Source organism: Stegostoma tigrinum, chromosome 4 (genome assembly GCF_030684315.1).
Source record: "Stegostoma tigrinum isolate sSteTig4 chromosome 4, sSteTig4.hap1, whole genome shotgun sequence".
NCBI lineage: Eukaryota > Metazoa > Chordata > Chondrichthyes > Orectolobiformes > Stegostomatidae > Stegostoma > Stegostoma tigrinum.
In genome coordinates, this window is record NC_081357.1 from 86,861,841 (window position 1) to 86,884,457 (window position 22,617).

The following is a 22,617-nucleotide window of genomic DNA, read 5'->3' on the forward strand; positions in this document are numbered from 1 at the left end:
GGAAGGTGCCGGATGTGGTGGGGTTGGAGGGCAGTGTGGAGCGAACAAGGGAGTCACGGAGAGAGTGGTCTCTCCGGAAAGCAGACAAGGGTGGGGATGGAAAAATGTCTTGGGTGGTGGGGTCGGATTGTAGATGGCAGAAGAGTGGGAAGATGATGCGTTGTATCCGGAGGCTGATGGGGTGGTGTGTGAGGACAAAGGGGATCCTCTTTGGGCGGTTGTGGCGGGGGCGGGGTGTGAGGGATGTGTTGCGGGAAATGGGGGAGACGCGATCAAAGGCGTTCTCGACCACTGTGGGGGGAAAGTTGCGGTCCTTGAAGAACTTGGACATCTGAGATGTGCAGGAGTGGAATGCCTCATCCTGGGAGCAGATGCGGCGGAGGCAGAGGAATTGGGAATAGGGGATGGAATTTTTGCAGGAGGGTGGGTGGGAGGAGGTGTATTCTAGGTAACTGTGAGAGTCGGTGGGCTTGAAATGGGCATCAGTTACAAGCTGGTTGTCTGAGATGGAGACTGAGAGGTCCAGGAAGGTGAGGGATGTGTTGGAGATGGCCCAGGTGAACTTGAGGTTGGTGTGGAAGGTGTTGGTTAAGTGGATGAATTGTTCGAGCTCCTCTGGGGAGCAAGAGGCGGCGCCGATATAATCATCAATGTAACGGATCAACGTCCGTCTTCCCTGGACTGACCTATTCCCTCCCTACCTCCCCACCTATACTCTCCTCTCCACCTATCTTCTTTTCTCTCCATCTTCGGTCCACCTCCTCCTGTCTCCCTATTTATTTCAGAACCATCTCCCCATCCCCCTCTCTGATAAAGGGTCTAGGCCCGAAACATCAGCTTTTGTGCTCCTGAGATGCTGCTTGGCTGCTGTGTTCATCCAGTTCACACTTTATTATCACAAGGTATAAGTACCTTGGTCTTTGTGAAATACAGTCATGAGGTCTTTTCCTATCTATCTGAGAGGGGAGAAAGGGCTCTGTTTAACATCTCATGCAAAAGGCATCACTTCAAACAGTGCTAGACTGTAAGCCTTGACTCACAGGATCTCTACAGTTTTGAAGCAAGTCATTCAGCCTATCGACTCTATACTGGCCCTCTGAAGAGCATCCCACCCAGACCCATCCCCCTAGCCTACACTTCCCTGGACACGATGGGAAATTTAGTGTGGCCAATCTACCTAACTTGCACATATTTGGACTGTGAGATGAAACCAGAGCACCTGGAGGAAACTCCACACAGACATTTGCCCAAAGGTGAAATCAAACCCGGGTGCCTGGTGCTGTGAGGCAGCAGTACTAACCACTGAACCACTGTGCCACCCTATTATTTTGCATTCAAATCCTAGAACATAGCTTCAACTTACCACCTTCTGAGTCAGAGGTGAGAGTGCTGCCCACTGAGCTGCAAATAGCTTCATAGCAGGTAAAATATCCATAAGCACTAAATTTAATTCACATTATCATCAATTATCTGAGGATGCTAACATTTTGTCATTGCGAACTATATAAATGAAGATGTTCCTGACTGCCAAAATGTTGCATTCACAAATTTATTCAGCAGTGCACAACATAACTCCCTCCCAGTAGAGATGGACTCAGTTTTGATCTTTGCTTTCCTCTAATTATAAATTCAGATCAGGAATTCACTGCAAGTGCAAATTGTCATCCTAATTTTCTTTCTGTTTGTCTCTCTATAACAACATTTGGATTTCTAGTTCCATTTCCTGAAAGGACTAGCTATATTCACTGTTGGAGAAGTCAAATGAATTCCTGCTCTTGATTTACTACTCTGCCCTTTGAGTTAGAGTCACAAGCTCAAACGCCCTATCAAGATTTTAGCATTTAATAAAAGCAGGCATTTCAGTGCAGACTGTGGTTGGCCAAGGGCCAGAGTTATTCTTTAAATGAGTTGTTAAAACAGATCCTTTACGCTTATTCACCTGGAGGTACTTGCCTCTTTAAGAAGAGCCTCCTTAATGAAGAACATCACATTCAAAACTTCTCAAAACTCGCTAACATTCAAGATTTATTTCTTATTATTAGCAATCATGATATTACTAAAATAGATCTTTTAATCCTTTATTGCATGGCTTCACAGAGGAACCAGATGTACGCATGTTGACTGCTGTGTTTACTTGCAGAATAATGCATGATTATTCTTCGTATGCAATTGAGTGCTTTGTAGGATGGAAAGAAACAATGCCAGTGAAATGGCATAATTTTAAATGAGGTACAAAAAGAGAGACACTTAGATGTACGTGTACGTGTATAAACTTTTCACTGTGGTAGGAAAGGCTAACAAAGCAGTTTGAAAAGCATTTAGGCTCCAATATTTATGAAAGTACAACACCAGGAAAGTGCACTGAACCATTGTATAACAGCAAGTCACCCCCCAGTTGGAGTATTGTAATCACTTCTAGGCTATCACATTTTAAGAAGGATATTAAGGTTTTAGAGAAGGCACAGAAGAAATTTCCGAGAAGGGTCTCAGGAGTAATAGATGTAATAGGAACTGCAGATGCTGGAGAATCCGAGATAACAAGGTTTAGAGCTGGATGAGCACAGCAGGCCAAGCAGCATCAAAGGAGCAGGAAGGCTGACATTTTGGGCCTAGACCCTTCATCAGAAAAGGGTCTAGGCCCAAAACGTCAGCCTTCCTGCTCCTATGATGCTGCTTGGTCTGCTGTGTTCAAGCAGCTCTGCACCTTGTTATCTCAGGAGTAATAGACAATAGGTATGTTGGTATGCCGGCAAACACAGGTGTTTTGCATTATAAATGGAACTGAAGGATATTGAATCTGACATAAGCATGGATTTAGGATCAACAATCAGCTATGATCTTACTGAATGGTGCAGTAGGGTCAATAACAACATGATTAACGTAGCCTATAATCTATCTTCCCTCCTATTTCTTACACATTGGGTTTTATGCTTGACAAGTTAATGATAGCAACAATTTTTCCCAATTCTGTTCAAACCAAAAGCTTCATTTCACTCTCTGTTCCAATGATCTCATAATTTATGACATGATGAATCTTATTAAACATTTAATAAAAGGACAGGGCTGAGATAGTGCACCATGCCAAGGACGTTAGCACCTACGGGAATCACCTAAACATCTACCTTAACTTCAGGAGTGCAGTACGAGCCAGGTGCAAAGACACCTGCCAATTCCAAAGTGGAGCATCCTCTAGGGAGTGTCTCTCCACTTGATTCCTGAGTCAATCTGAGTCCTGACTTTAGAATTAGGTCTACATTTGCAATTGCGGTGCAGAAAAATCACATTGTAATTGGGCTGCCAATGAAGTATTAATGACTGCTTCATTACATAGCTTCATAGGTCCCAATGCAAAATGGTAGCTTCTTTGGGTGTGGGGACAATCAACTATATATAATAGACCTAGTGCATCTGAGACAGTTCTAGAGGAAGCTTACCGTCAGATCCTCATGTGCAATTAGAGATGGGCAAATTAGAGATGTCCCATTAATGAATAAAATAAAAGCAATTACCACAGCAAACAATACATTGTGAAATGAATATGCAAATAGGACTTCAGACAAACAACATTCTAGTTGGGAATCCACTTCCTAAGATTTCTTCAGATGCTGAAGCATTGGAATTCTTGGTTAGATCACACTGAACTTCTCCCCGAGTCTATCCTGACATCTGAATTGCAATTGTGGATGTTAATAGTGTTTATAACCAAGTAAGTAGAAGCATTTTATTTCTTTTACTTCATCTTGAAGGATACCATATTTGGGTCACTTCCTGTGCCATTGAGGCTTGTTCCTGTATACTGTTCAGAATCTCTGACTGAATAGCAGTAAAAGTAGGAAGCATGACCGCTTACTCCCCATCAAGGCGTGAGAGCTCAATGTCACCCAACAAATCACAGAAGTGGACAGAGTAAGAGGACGAATGAACGCAAGTGAATCTGTTACTATTAACTCCATAGTATGAGCTGTTCATCTTGATCTAGTTTCTTCCATTTTGTGGAACAAAGAACTGTTGTTGTAGGTTAACAGGTTAATGTTAACTATGCAATGTGCTAATGAGGCACAATGTAGATCATAGCAGGACTTGAGGCAAAATCACGAGCTTTTGATCTGCCTTGTAAATCCTAGTGGCAGCATAAAGCCATACTGTGATGTGTTTTTAATACAGTTAATGCTTTCCGTATCTCAACAGACTCATTATAAGTGTTCAGTATTAGCACAAAGAAACTGAGAATATTATACTTTAAGCTAACCAACTCCGGAACATAACTAAATCTCAACAACTAACAAGAAATATTTAAACAAAATCAATAAATAGTGGAATAGTTTAAGAGATCTTAATGGTAGTCATAATTCATAACTTGGATTTTTCAAAGGCATTCTGATAGCAACATATTCTTCAAGGAAAGCATTTAGCTATGGAACTCAGTTGTTTGCAAGAGGAATTGACCTTGTCTATAATCAATAATGTTCACATTAATATAACCAACAAATGATAAATTTTCATGACTGCAGAACTACTTTATAGCAAAATCGTATTTTCCACAGAAAACATTCACTGTGGCCAGAATAGCACTATATCTAGGAATCAGCTAACAAAGAAAATAATGAGCAGGCGTTAATGAATTTATAACTTCACTGAGCTCTATGATCTGCTGAAAAGGGTAAGATAATTGAGAAAGGAGGGTCAATAGCAGTGTTGTTAAAAGGAGCAATTACAGCAGTGGAAAACAATATTTCAGTGAGGCTGAAGGGCCAGCAGAAGCAATAAGGGCAGAATTAAAGAACAGCAAGTGATGTAAGACCTAGGTGTCTCTAGACCGTTGGATGAGGTAGGGGCATGTACAATTATGGAAATCGAGAAAACATATATGAACATATAAAATAAGAACAGAAATAGACCTTTAGGACACCTGATTCAGCCCCAGCATTTAACAAGATTATGATTGTTCTGTTTCAGTTCTGAATTCCTCATTCCCATCTACCCCCAATCACTGTTGATCCCTTTACCTAGCAAGAATCTATCCACATCTATCTGGAAGATATTCAACGATCCACCTCTATCTTCAAGATAAAATTCCAAAGCTGGAAGGTTAGTTTCAGACGTTTCGTCACCATTCTAGGTAACATCATCAGTGAGCCTGCGACGAAGTGTAAATAGAAAGCGGAACATAACACCAGCGCTTCGTCGGAGGCTCACTGATGATGTTACCTAGAATAGTGACGAAACTTCTGAAAACTAACCTTCCAGCTCAGTGAGCAAACTCACATTCAGAACCTCAACCTGAGCTACAAACCTTCTCAAAACTCGATATAATTCCAAAATATCACAACCCACTGCAAGGGAAAAGATTTTATCTCTGTCTTAAAAGGATGATCCCTAATTTTAAAATGATCCTAGTCTTGTCTGGACTCAACTATGACAGAAGCCATTCTTGCTATCTCAACTTCTTGAAGACAATTCACAATCCTGTATAATCCATCAAGACGCCCCTCACTCTTCTAAACTCCACAAGCCCTGCCTGTCTAAACTTTCCTCATAAACCAACATGTTCTCCAGGTATCAGTCTATCAAAGATATATTTCTTAATCTCAATATTTTATAATGTTGCTCAGACATCATAATCATTATAAGAGATTACAGGAGACAAGCTAAGATCTGAAATGAATAAAACTTACCTCATAAACCAACGTATTCTCCAGGTATCAGTCTATCAAAGATATATTTCTTAATGTCATTATTTTATAATGTTGCTCAGGCATCATAATCATTATAAGAGATTACAGGAGACAAGCTAAGATCTGAAGTGAAGCACAGGGCTTGTGTGCACTATTAATGTGCACCCATTCCACCCAAATAGGTGCTGAGCTGCCTGATAATATAAATGGCAGAACAATGAGGCCAGACATCAACTGTGCTGCCATAATTCTGCGAATCTCAGTTCATTTAGGAATCCTTTGTTGGCATACATCACTTGAAAGCAGCCCATGCCTCATTAGGAGAAGTTGCCTTCTAACTGTGGTGGATGCTGATGGAGACTGGATCAGAACATTTGATTACAAGAAGAGATAAAATGGTGCAAAAGGACTAATAATGAAGCATCACCAATTTCTTCTTACAGGGGTTGAACCGTTGGAGTGGGGTAACAATTTATTGAGAGACCAGGAAACCACCCAGGTCAGTACTGGAAAGGGATAGGGGCAAGGCAATCATGCAGAGCTAGGGTATCAGTGTACCCAGAGGGCTAGGCAGCACGGGGTGAAATTTAATGACCTTAGTGGTCAAGGTCAATAGTTGAATCTCCAAATATCTGACGCGTACAACTGTACCACATACTATTCCACAATCCCTTCACTCACCTACCAGGAGTTTTTAGTGAGCATGATCGAGGACTAATGTGCTAAACTCAATTCACCCTTATGTAGTAAATACTGCAAGCCACACACCATGTTCATAACTTGAAATGCCACGAACTATTCAACCGTGACTGCCACATCACCCTGCATACTGCACTCCACACAGCATCGCAGATCCTCTTCTGTTGCAATACAGAATGGCCTGCACCCATTCCATATCCCAACAGACAATCAGCAGACAGCCAGCATGGTTCTATGTCCTCACCCCAAAGGAGTAGATAGTGCTAACCATCATAAGATCATCCATGACTGAGATAGTGGCCAGCAATGGGATTGTAAGCAAAGGCAGAGGATCTCCAAATCTAATCTTTCTCACATCCCATTTCATAGAACATTACAGCACAGTACAGGCCCTTCAGTCCTCCATGTTGTGCCGACCTGTCATACCGATCTGAAGCCTGTCTAACCTACACTATTGCATGTACGTCCATTTCCTTCCTCTTTATTCCACGATCTACTCTGATTTCCAAATGGTGCGCATTGGAAGTGTGCACCAATTCCCTTCTTCCCATGCACCACTTCCCTCATCCCAAACCTACCACTGTTTCTTTAATGTTTCAGATATCCAAGGTGTGTCACCTGTGCAGGCAGTTGTGCAGGTTTAGGAAATCAACAAGGGATCACAAAGAACATGATATGCAGCCTGGTTCATGCTGCAGGGTTTTTCTAGAATGGTCCAAGCTGTGAAAACTTGTTTCAGCTTCCCAGCAACCCGCACAATGATGTTCTTTGTGTTAGCATATATCTCATTATGTGCATGTGAGCCCCACTCTCTGGTTGGGTAACATAGTGGAGTGATGATCAGCTGGAAAATGGAATGAAACCAGTTCCATTGGGTGGAACACGTCATTTGTCTGCCTGACACAACACTTTCAAGGTGACTGCTCTGATCTGATCTTGTTTGCAGCAGAACACATCAAGACGTTGAGCAAAAATATATTCTGGCTGTGCTTGAAGATTTGGTAATGAAGTCAAACATCCCTGTCAACCCAATGGGAGACACGCAGTTGTAGGTTGACCAAAGTGGATAGGATTGATTCATGGAGACACTAAACACATTAAGAGGCCTTTTTCTGAATGTGCAGGTATAAGGTCAGGGAATGCACAAACCTCTCAACAGTATGTCTATGCAACCCTTCAAATACTGTCATCTCCACAAGTGGCAGAGTGTGTGAATCATGTATTGAGTGTGTTAACTATCTCAAATCTCATTGAGCCAGAGTGGTAGCAAGTCATTCTCAATCCTGAGGATCTGCATGAAGGCAAAGGTAAATGAATGTCACTTGTCACTAGAACAATCTGTTTTATATAATGGTTCAAAGAAAACAGCAGAATAATAGTATGATACCATGCACTCAGCAGCACAGTGTGTTCAGCACAGTTGCACAGCAACAGTACATGTAGCAAGTGGTCAGTTCAGTAGCTGTAGCAGATCTCTGCATTTAGATGCTTTGTTCATGTACATGCATTTAGGTACACTGTGTCATGAGGAAACAAGGGCAATACTGTATTCTCACTGATCACAATGTACTCTCCTCTCCTGACATAAAGGCCATCACTTACCACTATCACATAGCAGTAGACACTAAACAGAGAGCTCTTAGAGGTGTCTCCTGCATCAACCAAGAAGGATCTCAACAATAAGATGATCAGAGGATTAGATAGGGTGGATAGTGAAAGTCTTTTTCCGAGGATGATGATTTCAGCTTGTACAAGGGGGCATAGCTACAAATTGAGGGGTGATAGATTTAAGACAGATGTCAGAGGCAGGTTCTTTACTCAGAGTGGTAACGGTGTGGAACACCCTGCCTGCCAATGTAGTGAACTCAGCCACATTAGGGGCATTTAAACAGTCCTTGGATAAGCATATGGATGATGATGGGATAGTGTAGGAGGATGGGCTTAGGTTCACAGGTCGGCGCAACATCGAGGGCCGAAGGGCCTGTTCTGCGCTGTATTATTCTATTTTCTATGTTCTCAGACATTTACAGCCACTGTCATTGCTGTGCTGTTCTTGTTTTCGCTACAAGGGGTGAGAATTTTCATTCTGCTCCTCCTTCAGAAAAGATGCACTCTCTTCCCAGTTTAGACTGAAGTATGAGAATCATTTCCTGAAAAGCCTGGTGGTTAGGAGTCCTGCTGCCCCTTATCTTCCTCTACTTTTTTGACAAGTTAATACACACAACACCTATGACTGAGAATGAGTAATCTGACCAGAACTCTCAATATCAGAGCCATGATATTCAACAATATGTAGCATCACTCCCGATTGACATCATCAGCTTCAACGAGCAGGGGGAAATCTCACAAAAGGTCTACAATATGAGATATAATCAATAGCTATCGACCAACAGTAAATGTGAGTGTATTTGATGATCTCATTCAATAATAATGCTTGGAGTATGGGACTTAGGGATTGTTCCTGCTGAATATATTTACAGATGTGTAAACGGAAATGAAAGTATTAACAAGAGAGATTGGGTATACTTGCAGTGTGGTGGTAGTATCCCTACCTTTGGATTGAGGTCTAGTTCAAGTCCCACCTGCACCAGAGTTATATCATAATACCTGTAGTCAGGTAGATGAGAAAATATGAAATAAGAGTGGTCGACAGTGAACTATGGAGGGTTTCTTAGTGCCCAACAGCTTGCCACTCTTCTTGAGCTACGTTCCTGCTTGAGCGCCCTTAGAGAGGGAGTATGCAGTGTCCACAAACACTCTCAATCATTTTGGAAAGGCATCACAAGGGGTGGAGTGTCTTATTTCCCTTTCCATCTCCATTTTGGCTCAGTCTGCCTCCTCCCCTTAGTTTCCTAGAGTTTTACCTTTATAGTATTAATGCCCCTGACAGACATTGGATAAAATTAATAATTTATTGGAAACAATGGGTGATTTAGTGGTGGAAGATAAAAGAGGAAAGTAACATGGATGTCATGGGAAAAACCATTCAGATATACATGCAAGCACTTCCAGATTTCACAATAAAAAGGCAATAGAAATGAGACAGCTGTTGCGGCACAGTATTGGTGCCATAGAAACAGGTGTAAGCCATTCAGGCCCCTCAAGATTATTCCATTACTCAATAATATCATGGCTAATATATGGCCTAACTCCATATATGTTTATCAAGGGCTAAAGGTATAAAAACAAAAAAAAATTAACTGGATTAAAATTAAACAACTGATCCAGCATCTAATGCCATTTGTGAGAGAGAGTTCCAAATATCTACAATCCTTTGTGTACAGAAGTGTTTCTTAACATCTCTCCTGAATTCTCAGACTAAGCCCCCAACTTCTAGAATTGTCAACCACTGAAAGTAATTTATCTACCCTGACTTTTCCTGTAAATATCTAGCAGACTTTGTTCATACCACCATTTAACCATTTTTTTTAATTTCGAGAGAAAGCAAACATTTTTATCTAACCTTTCTCATAACTTAATCCCTGAAGTCCAGGTATCATTCTTGTAAACAAGTGTCCCTACCTATGAACTAGGAGGCCCATTTGCTCCAGAAATATCAAAATGACACCATAGGACTGAAACTGCAAGTGTTACATAGCCAAACTTTGTTAGAGTTAATTTCTCATTTTGAGAAAGGTAGAATGGTTGTAACTGTGAAGACATTCCTTTGTATGTGTTTTAGGTTTGTAGATCAATATATTATAGAACCAAGAAAACAAGCTATACTTGATTTAGTGCTGTATAATGAGCCAGAATTAACTATCAATGTGATAGCAAGGGAACAACTTGGACATCATGATCAGAATTTGAGCGAGTTCAATATTTATACCGAATAAATATTTACAAGGAAGAGAGTTGAGTATTTAAGCACATTTTTAATGACAACTAAGACACTATTTGAAAGGGTTAAAAAAAAGTGATTGATCACAGTGAAGTGAACTGTTAAAGAATAAACACACTGGCAAACAGTGACATGCATTCAAAGAACTAATGGCACAATGCAAAGGCAGCAAATGTTCCTAAAATTGAAAGACCCTATTAGCATAGTTGAAGCAAGAACGAAATATTTGGACTAATGAAGGAAAAGTCAAAATTTAGTGAACTGTAGAGTCAGGGCTAAAGGTATAAAAAGCAAAACAAAAAAGTGGGAACTGGAATATAACAGGAAAAATAAAATACGTAAAATTAAACCTACTCAAGATATTAATGTAAACAACTAATTTGTGTATATAGGTAAAGAGAAGCCCAGTAAAGATGGAGGTAGTTTCATGAAAGGCAAATTCATTATATGCAAACCAAAAGTAAGCAAGTATTTTGCATTCAAATTCTCATTTGGGCAGGAAACAAGGAACATGTATATGGGAATAAGTCAAAGGAGGAGGACCACAATGGAGATTATCAAGATAATAAAATGTGAGGCTGGATGAACACAGCAGGCCAAGCAGCATCTCAGGAGCACAAAAGCTGACGTTTCGGGCCTAGACCCTTCATCAGAGAGGGGGATGGGGAGAGGGAACTGGAATAAATAGGGAGAGAGGGGGAGGCGGACCGAAGATGGAGAGTAAAGAAGATAGGTGGAGAGAGTGTAGGTGGGGAGGTAGGGAGGGGATAGGTCAGTCCAGGGAAGACGGACAGGTCAAGGAGGTGGGATGAGGTTAGTAGGTAGCTGGGGGTGCGGCTTGGGGTGGGAGGAAGGGATGGGTGAGAGGAAGAACCGGTTAGGGAGGCAGAGACAGGTTGGACTGGTTTTGGGATGCAGTGGGTGGGGGGGAAGAGCTGGGCTGGTTGTGTGGTGCAGTGGGGGGAGGGGATGAACTGGGCTGGTTTAGGGATGCAGTGGGGGAAGGGGAGATTTTGAAACTGGTGAAGTCCACATTGATACCATATGGCTGCAGGGTTCCCAGGCGGAATATGAGTTGCTGCTCCTGCAACCTTCGGGTGGCATCATTGTGGCACTGCAGGAGGCCCATGATGGACATGTCATCTAGAGAATGGGAGGGGGAGTGGAAATGGTTTGCGACTGGGAGGTGCAGTTGTTTGTTGCGGACTGAGCGGAGGTGTTCTGCAAAGCGGTCCCCAAGCCTCCGCTTGGTTTCCCCAATGTAGAGGAAACCACACCGGGTACAGTGGATGCAGTATACCACATTGGCAGATGTGCAGGTTAACCTCTGCTTAATGTGGAATGTCATCTTGGGGCCTGGGATGGGGGTGAGGGAGGAGGTGTGGGGACAAGTGTAGCATTTCCTGCGGTTGCAGGGGAAGGTGCTGGGTGTGGTGGGGTTGGAGGGCAGTGTGGAGCGAACAAGGGAGTCACGGAGAGAGTGGTCTCTCCGGAAAGCTGACAGGGGAGGGGATGGAAAAATGTCTTGGGTGGTGGGGTCGGATTGTAAATGGCGGAAGTGTCGGAGGATAATGCGTTGTATCCGGAGGTTGGTAGGGTGGTGTGTGAGAACGAGGGGGATCCTCTTGGGGCAGTTGTGGCGGGGGCGGGGTGTGAGGGATGTGTTGCGGGAAATACGGGAGACGCGGTCAAGGGCGTTCTCGATCACTGTGGGGGGAAAGTTGCGGTCCTTGAAGAACTTGGACATCTGGGATGTGCGGGAGTGGAATGTCTTATCGTGGGAGCAGATGCGGCGGAGGCGGAGGAATTGGGAATAGGGGATGGAATTTTTGCAGGAGGGTGGGTGGGAGGAGGTGTATTCCAGGTAGCTGTGGGAGTCGGTGGGCTTGAAATGGATATCAGTTACAAGATGGAGATTATGTTAGTTTTAAAAATGGTACACGTGAAAAGACTGGACCTAAGGATGAAATAATATGCAGGATCTGAAACTTCCCACCTTATGTTGTTAAGAAATACATGTGATAAAATTGCAGTTGCATGAATCATGCTTTTCAAAGTTCTCAAGAAAAAAGAATTGTTCATTTGAATTGAAAAATTGTTAATGTATATCATTACTTAAGAAGGCATCCTTCTCAGTTTAACATCATTTAATGCAAAGTTCCTTGAATTTATAAAAACCAACAATGTACATGAATACTTGGACAAGTATCAGCTTACCAGAGAGATTTACCATAGATGGCAAGGGTATGTCTGACTGATCTAGTTATGTTCTTGTAAAAACTCACTGGCAAGCTAAATGGGAGAGCATTTATGGATTGTGTTCATTTGGGCTTCCGTAAGTCAAATAGTGAACTTTATATTTATTCATATAAGGATTATGGGCATCGTTGGATAGGCCAACATTTATTGGTCATCCCTAACTGCCTTGTTTGAGGTGTTAAAGAGCAGCCTTGTTGAACTTCAGTGCAATGGATCTAACAACACCTAGGCTTGTAGTAAGCAAGTTCCAAAATTTTGATCCAGTATCAGTGAAGTAACTGCTGATGAGATTATTTGAAAAAAATAACAGCAATCTTGTGCCATTAGTTGGCAATTAGTGGTGATTAAGTAAACAAAGTACGGTTGAAGAGAAAGCTATTTTAGTGATGAACTCCCCAGATGCCTATGTTCAGCTTTTCTTCCTATTTGTTAATTGTTTGGAAGAAGCAACATTTTGAACTTTAGGTGACATTACGATTGGAAGCAAAATATTTTGTGTAACAGAGCCGGAAGTCGCAAAGCATGAGAGACACTCTAAGAATGACAAATGCCATATAATGTAGAGAAATATGAGTTCATTGAACTAAGATCCAAGAAAGAAAAAAATGGGTATATTTCGTTTGTAGTGAGAGATTACTGAAGTTGTGTTAGAGCAAAGAAAATTAAATTTTCTCATCCACAAAACCACTAAAAGCTAGTGCAGCAATGTAAAAGATAATCAGAAATGCTTATGGAATTTTGATTTTTATCAGATTAAAATAGAAATATGAAGAATTAATGCTTCACTTGTCTGGATTACAACATTTTGGGAAATGAATACCAAGAACAACAACTTACATTTATAATATATTTAATGTGATAAATCATTCTAGCATATTTCATGTAAATAAAATTAGGCACAGAAAATAAATAAACACAGAATATTGTGGAAGCTTGTAATCTGAAATAAAAACCAAAAACAGTGGAAGGTCATTGAGCTGAAATGTTAACTTTGATTCTCTGTCCACAGATGCTGCCAGACCTCCTGAATTTTTCCAGTATTTTCAGTATTATTCTAGGTTTCCAAAAATGCCAATATTTTGCTTTGGTGTGACTATATCCTAGGGTACGTTTCACATGTCCTACCTTGATGCAGCCTTAATCAACTTACAAAACTCACATCCAAGTTTTGCTTCTGATGCATTCAAGTCCATCCTGCATTGGTGTAAACTGATTGCATAACCGGCTTAAGAAAGAATTGCATTTACTGAGGGAACAGTAATCATAAGATTACATTACTCATTATCAGGCTCAAACTTTATTTTACTAACAAGCTTGGGATTTGAGACCACCATGAACCTAGATAATATAATTATAATGTATAACTTAATTGTTAGAAATCAGCCATTAGAACATAGAACATAGAACATAGAACAGTACAGCACAGAACAGGCCCTTCAGCCCACAATGTTGTGCCGACCATTGATCCTCATGGATGCACCCTCAAATTTCTGTGACCATATGCATGTCCAGCAGTCTTTTAAATGACCCCAATGACCTTGCTTCCACAACTGCTGCTGGCAACGCATTCCATGCTCTCACAACTCTCTGCGTAAAGAACCTGCCTCTGACATCCCCTCTATACTTTCCACCAACCAGCTTAAAACTATGACCCCTCGTGCTAGCCATTTCTGCCCTGGGAAATAGTCTCTGGCTATCGACTCTATCTATGCCTCTCATTATCTTGTATACCTCAATTAGGTCCCCTCTCCTCCTCCTTTTCTCCAATGAAAAGAGACCGAGCTCAGTCAACCTCTCTTCATAAGATAAGCCCTCCAGTCCAGGCAGCATCCTGGTAAACCTCCTCTGAACCCTCTCCAAAGCATCCACATCTTTCCTATAATAGGGCGCCCAGAACTGGACGCAGTATTCCAAGTGCGGTCTAACCAAAGTTTTATAGAGCTGCAACAAGATCTCACGACTCTTAAACTCAATCCCCCTGTTAATGAAAGCCAAAACACCATATGCTTTCTTAACAACCCTGTCCACTTGGGTGGCCATTTTAAGGGATCTATGTATCTGCACACCAAGATCCCTCTGTTCCTCCACGCTGCCAAGAATCCTATCCTTAATCCTGTACTCAGCTTTCAAATTCGACCTTCCAAAATGCATCACCTCGCATTTATCCAGGTTGAACTCCATCTGCCACCTCTCAGCCCATCTCTGCATCCTGTCAATGTCCCGCTGCAGCCTACAACAGCCCTCTACACTGTCAACGACACCTCCGACCTTTGTGTCGTCTGCAAACTTGCTGACCCATCCTTCAATTCCCTCGTCCAAGTCATTAATAAAAATTACAAACAGTAGAGGCCCAAGGACAGAGCCCTGTGGAACCCCACTCACCACTGACTTCCAGGCAGAATATTTTCCTTCTACTACCACTCGCTGTCTTCTGTTGGCCAGCCAATTCTGTATCCAAGCAGCTAAGTTCCCCTGTATCCCATTCCTCCTGACCTTCTGAATGAGCCTTCCATGGGGAACCTTATCAAATGCCTTACTGAAGTCCATATACACCACATCCACAGCTTGACCCTCATCAACCTTACTAGTCACAAAGTCCATTACTAGTCACTAGTCCATTATTGCTCATTGTTTAAGAAAAGCATTTAGATTTTGTGAGCATGATGTATGAAGAATGAAATATCTTTTAAGACATGTAGCTAGTTCATAAAGATATTTCGTCATTTATTTTACCATGTTATTGTCACTAAATGCACATTCTAAAGTATTTAAATCTTAGTTTCAACTTACAGCTTCATACCAATATGCTCCAGTTTTGGCCATACATCAACATGGCCACGTCATGTCACAGTTTGAACACAGGGATCACTGGGAATCACAAGAAAACAACTCAGCTTCCTTAAGTTAAATACCATATGAAGTCTAATTCCACTGGAGATTATTTTTGGTACTCTTTGGAGAGTAGTTCAATGCTTGAATATACAGGTAATTCCTTGGGAATGGAACTATGTGCTTATGCTAGCACTAGCACACTGCAGAAGTGGTGGGGAATGGAGCTCTCTGCTGGAATGCATTGGGGGTCATCACTGATTGACTCAGATACCTTGTGCACTTTCGGTCCTACATTAGTCTCTGCTCGTATCCTAGCATTTTGTAGGTTCCAACTGAGAGGCATGGGGCTAACCTTCAGTTGTTTCCTTTGAATTCTTACTGCAACTGTCCATGTTCCACTAAAACGAGATAACTGTAAATTTGCCACGGTGGCAAATTGCAGAAAGACAAAATAAAATCCAAAATCTGCCCTCTAGATAATTTGTAAACACAATCATTTCACAATATCTGCCTATATTCATCGTGCAGTCAGCTAATTGTCATTCGAAGTCCTGTTGTGTTTAAAATAAAATTCAGGTACAGCTGTCGAGATTTTTTCGGGCTGTGAGGCGGTATTGCTGTGCTAAGGACTTTTCGCCATCAGATACAGGGGTTCATTGAGGTGGCTGTGAATAAAAGTGGGAGACTCCAACCTTCCCAAAGAACATTCCGGCTTTTTTTAACATGGGTGCGTCAGACAAGACATTTAAAGCTGGTCGCTTTCCAATCGCACATTTCCTGCCTCGAGCCGCTGTAGGAGAATTTCGTGTTAGAAGTTTCTATAGAGGGCGCAGATGTCACGCAAATACGATCGGTGCGTCCTGATTTTCTGAGGAAGTAATAAGAATGAGATCCCAATCGCTGGTGGTGGAGGAATTGCCCGGCATGGTGCAGATAGCAAGCAGTAACAGATACGGATGGATAGATAGACAGATGGGCGGATGTGTTGGTCGGATAGATAGACACAGACAGATTTCTAACAACAATGCAGGTTGGAAAGAGTAAGCACGACAATGGAAACGGCCTGTATTAAAAGTACTGACCAGGTGACAAACAATCTGGTTCAAATACTGTGACCTTACAACGGATATTTAAATGGTATGTCTGCATATACGATTCTGTATTTTAAAAAAATACCCTATGGGTTGCCTGACAGTAAACACCAGAAGAATGACAGATATCCAGTGGCTCTGTATGAACCTTCCCAGCGTATGCTCCTCATTGAATCATAGAGAGATGCCAGTCTGCCCATCATGCCTGTACTGGGACTCTTTGACAGTGCGATTCAATTCGTCCTGCTCCCCTGCTCTTTCGCCATTGCCCTGGAATTATCCTCGTCAGCTACCTATCCAATTTCCTTTCACAAGTTCCTGTTGAATCTGCTTCCATTGCCCTTTTGAGCAAAGCAATCCAGAACATCCCACCTTCTTTGTTATCTCTCCATCGCTCCTCCTTCTTCGGGGATCAAAGAAGGATGAGTACTCTGAAGACGGTGCTGAGTTTTTCCAGTAATTTCTGCTTTTGTTTTAGATTTCCAGCATTCGCAGGATTTTTTGTTGTTAAATATCAAGTCTAGTTGTAAAAGGAGATAGAGCAGATGTAAAAGAAAAGCACTGCCTTTATTCGCTCTGTTATGCTCAACACCCCCCTACATCCATTGTACAATTACAGTTTCCGCAGGAATAAGCACAACTGTCGTTGTGGCGAAGTCGCTGTTTCAACAGAGGTAGACGATTAGTTTCAACTCAGCTGCTGTTTTCATGGAGTTCTCGACATATTTCTCTTTTCCAAGATGAAGCTGAACTTCCCGCGAAAGTTAACCCTCCTAAAGGTCTACCCTTGGTTTCAGAGTGTTAGGAGCAAGAGAGACGGTGTCCTCAACTCTTCACAATTCAGACAACCTTACTCGAAAAGCCTAGTGGTTCCGTGCTTGTAAGCTGTCACCCCGGATACTCTAGTTATCGAAACCGAAAGGCATTTGCTTTTTAATATAATTCCAAAGAAGAAAAAAGCGAACAGAGACAGGTAGCTTCATTTTGCCATCTTTATATCTATGTAGCCTTAACTTTTATCTTTTTAATGACAGGATTGGACCGTAAGACCATAAGACACAGAAGCAGAAATTAAGCTATCCCTGCTTCATATTCTCGCCCTCTCAAGATAACTGCCAATATTGTATTTGCCTTCCCAACTACCAATTTAATGGCCTAGTGGTATCATTGCTGGACTGTTAACACGGAAACCCGGATAACATTCTGGGGACCCAGTTGGAATTTGAATTCAATAAAATATCTGGAATTAACAATCTAATTATGACCATGAATCCATTGTCAATTGTCAGGAAAAGAAAACCATCTGGTTCACTAATGTCCTTTAGGGAAGGAAACTGCCATCCTTACCTGGTCTGGCTGACATGTGACTCCAGACCTACAGCAATGTGCTTGACTCTGAACTGCCCTCTGGGCAATTAAGCATGGATAATAAATACAGCCTAGCCAGCGATGTTATCATCCCATTAATGAATGAAAAAAATCTGCAAGTTTACCTTAAGAGAACCTTGGACTAGAACTCCCAATCCCTTTGCACTTCAGTTTTCTGAAATTTCTCCCCATTTAGAAAATAGTCCATTCTTCCTACCAAAGTGCATGTGCTCATACTTTCCCACCTTGTATTCCATCTCCACTTCTTTGCCCACTTTCCTAACCTGTCTAAATCTTTCTGCAGCCTCCCTACCTCCTCAACATTACCTGCCCCTCCACCTATCTTTGGATTATCTGCAAACTTAGCTGGAATGCCTTCAGTTCCTTCATCCAGATCATTAATGAATAAAGTGAAAAGTTGTGACCCCAACACTGACCCTTGTCAAATAACACAAGTCAGCAGTTTCCATCCTGAGAAGGATCTTTTTATCCCCAATCTCTGCTTTCTGCCAGACAGCCAATCTTCTCTCCATCCTCGTACCTTGCCCCAAACACCATGGGCCTTTACCCGACTCAGCAGCCTCCTGTGTGGCACTTTATCAAAGGCCTTCTGGAAATCCAGACATACAATATCCATTGGTTCTCCTTGGACTAACTTGCTGGTTACCTCTTCTAAGAATTCTAATAGATTCATCAGGCATGATCTTCCCTTGATGAAACCATGCTCATTTTGCCGTATTTTACTATACACTTCCAAGTATTCAGAAATCTCATCCTCCATAATGGACTCCAAAATCTTACCAACCACCACGTCAGGCTAATTGTCTACAATCTCCGAGTTTTGCTTTACTCACTTCTTAAACGCGGTGATTCCTGAAAGATTACCACTAACCCCTTCACCGTCTGTTAACCCTTTGTTAAAATTTTACAACATTCAAGTTGTGACCGAACGTGTTCATTTTAATTATTGTTTCAGAGGTTGTTTGCGTTCGCCAAGTCCTTTGATATCCGGAGGATTATTTTGTTGGCTTGATATGGGGTGTTCTTCAAATCAATACGATAACAATACAGTTCAGTTCTCATTAGGCCATCAGACTAGCTATCTCCCCGTTGACAGTCAGCAAGTTACATAAATGTTAAGCTGCAAATCATCTGAACAGCTATTCCCCGACGCAGAACATATCATTTGCTTATGAGTTTCACCTAGTGTCAACATTGCAACCTAGTAGGTATTAAAAATATATGCATGTTTTCAAAATAACCTTTTTTTCGAGAAATATATTTTCTTGCATTGGAATTTCTCAGCGGGGAGCTCAGCGCGCTGCAGCAGCTCAAACGTACTCCTGGTCGGTGAGATTTCATCAATGATGAGGTCTGTGGCTACTGTTAACTCTTTTCGTCCCTGACCTCTACTGACGTATTCGAGAAAGGCTGGAGTTCCCGCCGATGGCGGAACGTGAGGGAAATGATTTTAAGAATGGAATTAGAATTCCATCCCCGCTCGCCCCCCTTCTCTCCGCGACAAGATTTATCCTGCGGGGACTGACAAGCAATGAATACTGTCAAAGAATAGGTTCACCGACTGCAGTGATTCCAGGGTCGCTTACGGTCCTAATGAACAACACCATAGCCCGACTGGGCAAACTGGTGAAAACCTCCTCTTGACACATCCCCTCCCCCTCCAAACACACACACACACACACACACAAACACACACAAATGAGTAATATCAGTGCGTACAAAGGTTTTGTTTTATCAAATTGAAGGCCTGGATTATTCTTGAATCTAGCTTTGCGCTACTCCACGTATGTTATCTGGTAAGTTCTCAATGGGGAGAGGGTTTCTTTATTTTTCTTTTGTCAATTTGATTAATGTTTCTGAATGTATGTGGACGAGGTTCCTCCGGTACAACTCACTTACAAGAACAAGCCAGCTAAGAGCTGCATAGCTTTCCCACATATTGATTCCAAATGCTGGCAGATATGCAGGATGGTTTAACGTTGATTCTGGGACGGTCTTTAACACAAAGGGAGAAGCGACATAGCAGTCCTGAACCTCAAGAAAAATCACTTGTCGTTTGGCACATTTGTGCTATATGTCGAATCTGTAAATATTTATCGGTGTTACTCACTCAGCAGCTACATACAGTAGCACTGATGCCAATGTGAAATTGAGTACTGCATTTGAATCGTCACAGTTTATGCCTGGTCCCCAATTTAGACTCTTCCCATCTGTTTGGGAATTTGTGCCGTATCCCTAGTCCATGTACTTAGGTCTGCAATGTGGACGCTATGTAAGTTTTCTTTTAATTTTTAAAAAAATGTTGTTTGTCTCCCTCAATCTTTGAGACAAGCTGGGAAAATCTATGGGGATTCCTTGCTTTGATATGCAAATGACATTATAAAGTCCGAGAGAGCAATGTGGAAGTCGAGAGAGTCACAGCATCACCCGACCATTCCCCGAGTCTCAACGTCTCTTTACAAAAACTGCGGACACGTTCAGGAAACCGAATTTGCATTTTCTTCCAATGATGAAAATTGAACCCCAAAACATCACCTGCTCCTCTAGACTATTGTTTGAAAGATATTGGAAATATGCTAACGCTTTCTCATAACAGTAGTACTTTTCTAAATCAAAACAAATGAAGTGTGATTTTATACAATACTAGCTCAAATAACAATTGTAATCATAATTAAAATTAGCTTACAGTTCAAATTTCTACATGGGTGGCGTCTCAATATTGTGTTATTTTTAAGTGTTGGCACAAAAACTTAAAGGTTTGCATAAGAGGTTAAAATCCGAACACCTACCTTTCCGGGGGGTGCGCTTGCCCTCCGTCAGATTGCAAGTGTGAGTAGTGTGGAGTCGAGCAGAGAGACAGCCCTCGGTGTCTGCATTGAGAGGTAGAACCATGTCGAGACTTTCCACGCCGATCAGCACATCCTGCTGGCAATTACATTTCGCGTCCAGCACCCCACAAGCACTGGCCTCCGTCTCTCCTTTGTTTCTTCCTCTTCCTTCTCCTGTGGCCCCGGCACTTCCAACCTGTCCTCCGGCCTTCAGGCAGCTCTCCAACCAGCTGCACAGTACCCGGCAGCCGAACTGGCTGGGGCTCACCTTGTTCAGCACCAAGAACTCGAAAGGCGGCCGGCCACTCGGTCCGTCGCCGCGGGGTTGGCCCAGGCGCTGGAGCTGGATGAAATTCTTGTCCAGCTCCAGGAAGACGAAGAAACTCCTGGCCTGGCATAAGTGCACCACAGATCGGTTGTGTCTCAGCAAGTCCCGTATCTTGTCGGGAGAGTAATGGTCGAACTGATAGACCCAGAGGGAGAAACCGGCGCAGAGTTGGTCCCTTTTGGAGAATTTCAGGTAGATGGTGTACTTGGTGGGATCCGGGTTCTCTAGGGTCCAAGTGCAGTTTGTGGAATTTGGGGGAAAGAGATCGTTAAGGGAATACGATCCGTAAATTACTCCTTTAACGAAAGTGGAACATAAGTCCTGAGCAACGTGAAATCCAATCATAGCCAGAAGATGGGTTACAAACACATAAGTCCTTAGGTCACCAATGGTCTTCATCCTATGACATTTGGCCTGGAGAAGGTTGAAAGTGGTGGGTTGGGTGGTGGGGTTTTGGGGAAGGGGCGAGAGATGAAAATGCAGGTGACACTCAGGTTGTAGACACCGCAAGGCGACCTTACACAGACGTGGTACCCTATCCCAACCCCATGCAAAAGCGATTGGGAGACCATTGAAACATTAACTTGGATTTAAGCAAAGTTTTCTCTTTGTCGGCAGGAAGTCTAGCCAAACACCGCCGCCAAGCGCCGTCTTCTAAGAGACACGAAGGGAGAGCTGAAAAGGTAATTAAATACCCCATCCGCGGCACCTTCCACAAAGAGAAAAAACAAAATTCGACACTCATTCTTGAAATATGGCCCACAAAAGCCAACACATTAGAAGGGAGAACTGAACAATGGAGGACAGAAATATATAGTAAATATGTACGAAGCAAAAATGCAGACAGCGCCCTGAGTTAATCAATAACCACAGTTTAATGAAGTGTTCCTCGCAACCTGTAAGCATTGTATAAATTTTCAGCTTTTTTTAACAGCCAGCGTGGCTGTTTAACAACCATTGTTAAAAAGGTGATTTCCTCAGTACAGTTTTGAGGCAGCAGTGGTTATCTGACAACACCTTGTTTCCTGGTCCTTTGTTATGATTGCATGGACAGGTCTGCTAAGAAATAATACCGAACTTTTTATCTTCGAGTTGTCAGTCACGCTCCAGAACAAGACGAATTGTGAAGAGATTCCGCCTTATATTATGCGACCAGGAAGAGTACTTAAATATCACATGTTTGATAACACGACGTGGGCTCTTATTGAGTTTATTTCCCGAGTTGTTAAAAGCCACCGGTCAATTTAAAAGAAAAGCCATTCCCGCGCGTATTTTGAAATGATAAAAAGTTATGCCCAAATCAGAAAAAAAAAGCTGGCATCAAGTTGCAAGCGGGGGCTCCCTCCTGGGCAATAGTGCAGTTTCTGAACTCTATTGTATAAGTCCTTTTTTTTAACAAATCATTTCTTCACACTCACATGCATACACGACATATGCGCGCGCGCGCACACACACACACACACACACACACGCACACACACACAAATGCCAGTAAGGTATAATAGAATTTGATGCTTTAAAATAGTGTGCGGTCCTTTTCGTGAAAAAACCATTCCCCGCCGGACCGCATTAGGTGTTTAACGGTATTACCATGTTCATTACAAAACCAGGAGATGCAAAAGTAAGCCCGAAATGAAGTGCCCCTACCGTGCATAAAAATTAGTTGTATACACAT

At 42.2% G+C, this 22,617-nt stretch overlaps 1 protein-coding gene across 17 annotated transcripts in view; it reads right to left on the minus strand.

Moving 5' to 3' along the window:
• Nucleotides 1–22,617, minus strand: part of adgrb3 (adhesion G protein-coupled receptor B3) — a 1,393,543-nt gene that overhangs the window by 1,365,038 nt on the left and 5,888 nt on the right. For all 17 annotated transcript variants that reach the window (XM_059645517.1, XM_059645509.1, XM_059645512.1 and 14 more), the window contains one exon: nucleotides 20,576–21,356. In XM_059645517.1, coding sequence (XP_059501500.1) covers nucleotides 20,576–21,341 — 766 coding nt within the window. In that variant the 5' untranslated portion in view covers nucleotides 21,342–21,356. The remainder of the gene's footprint in view (nucleotides 1–20,575; nucleotides 21,357–22,617) is intronic.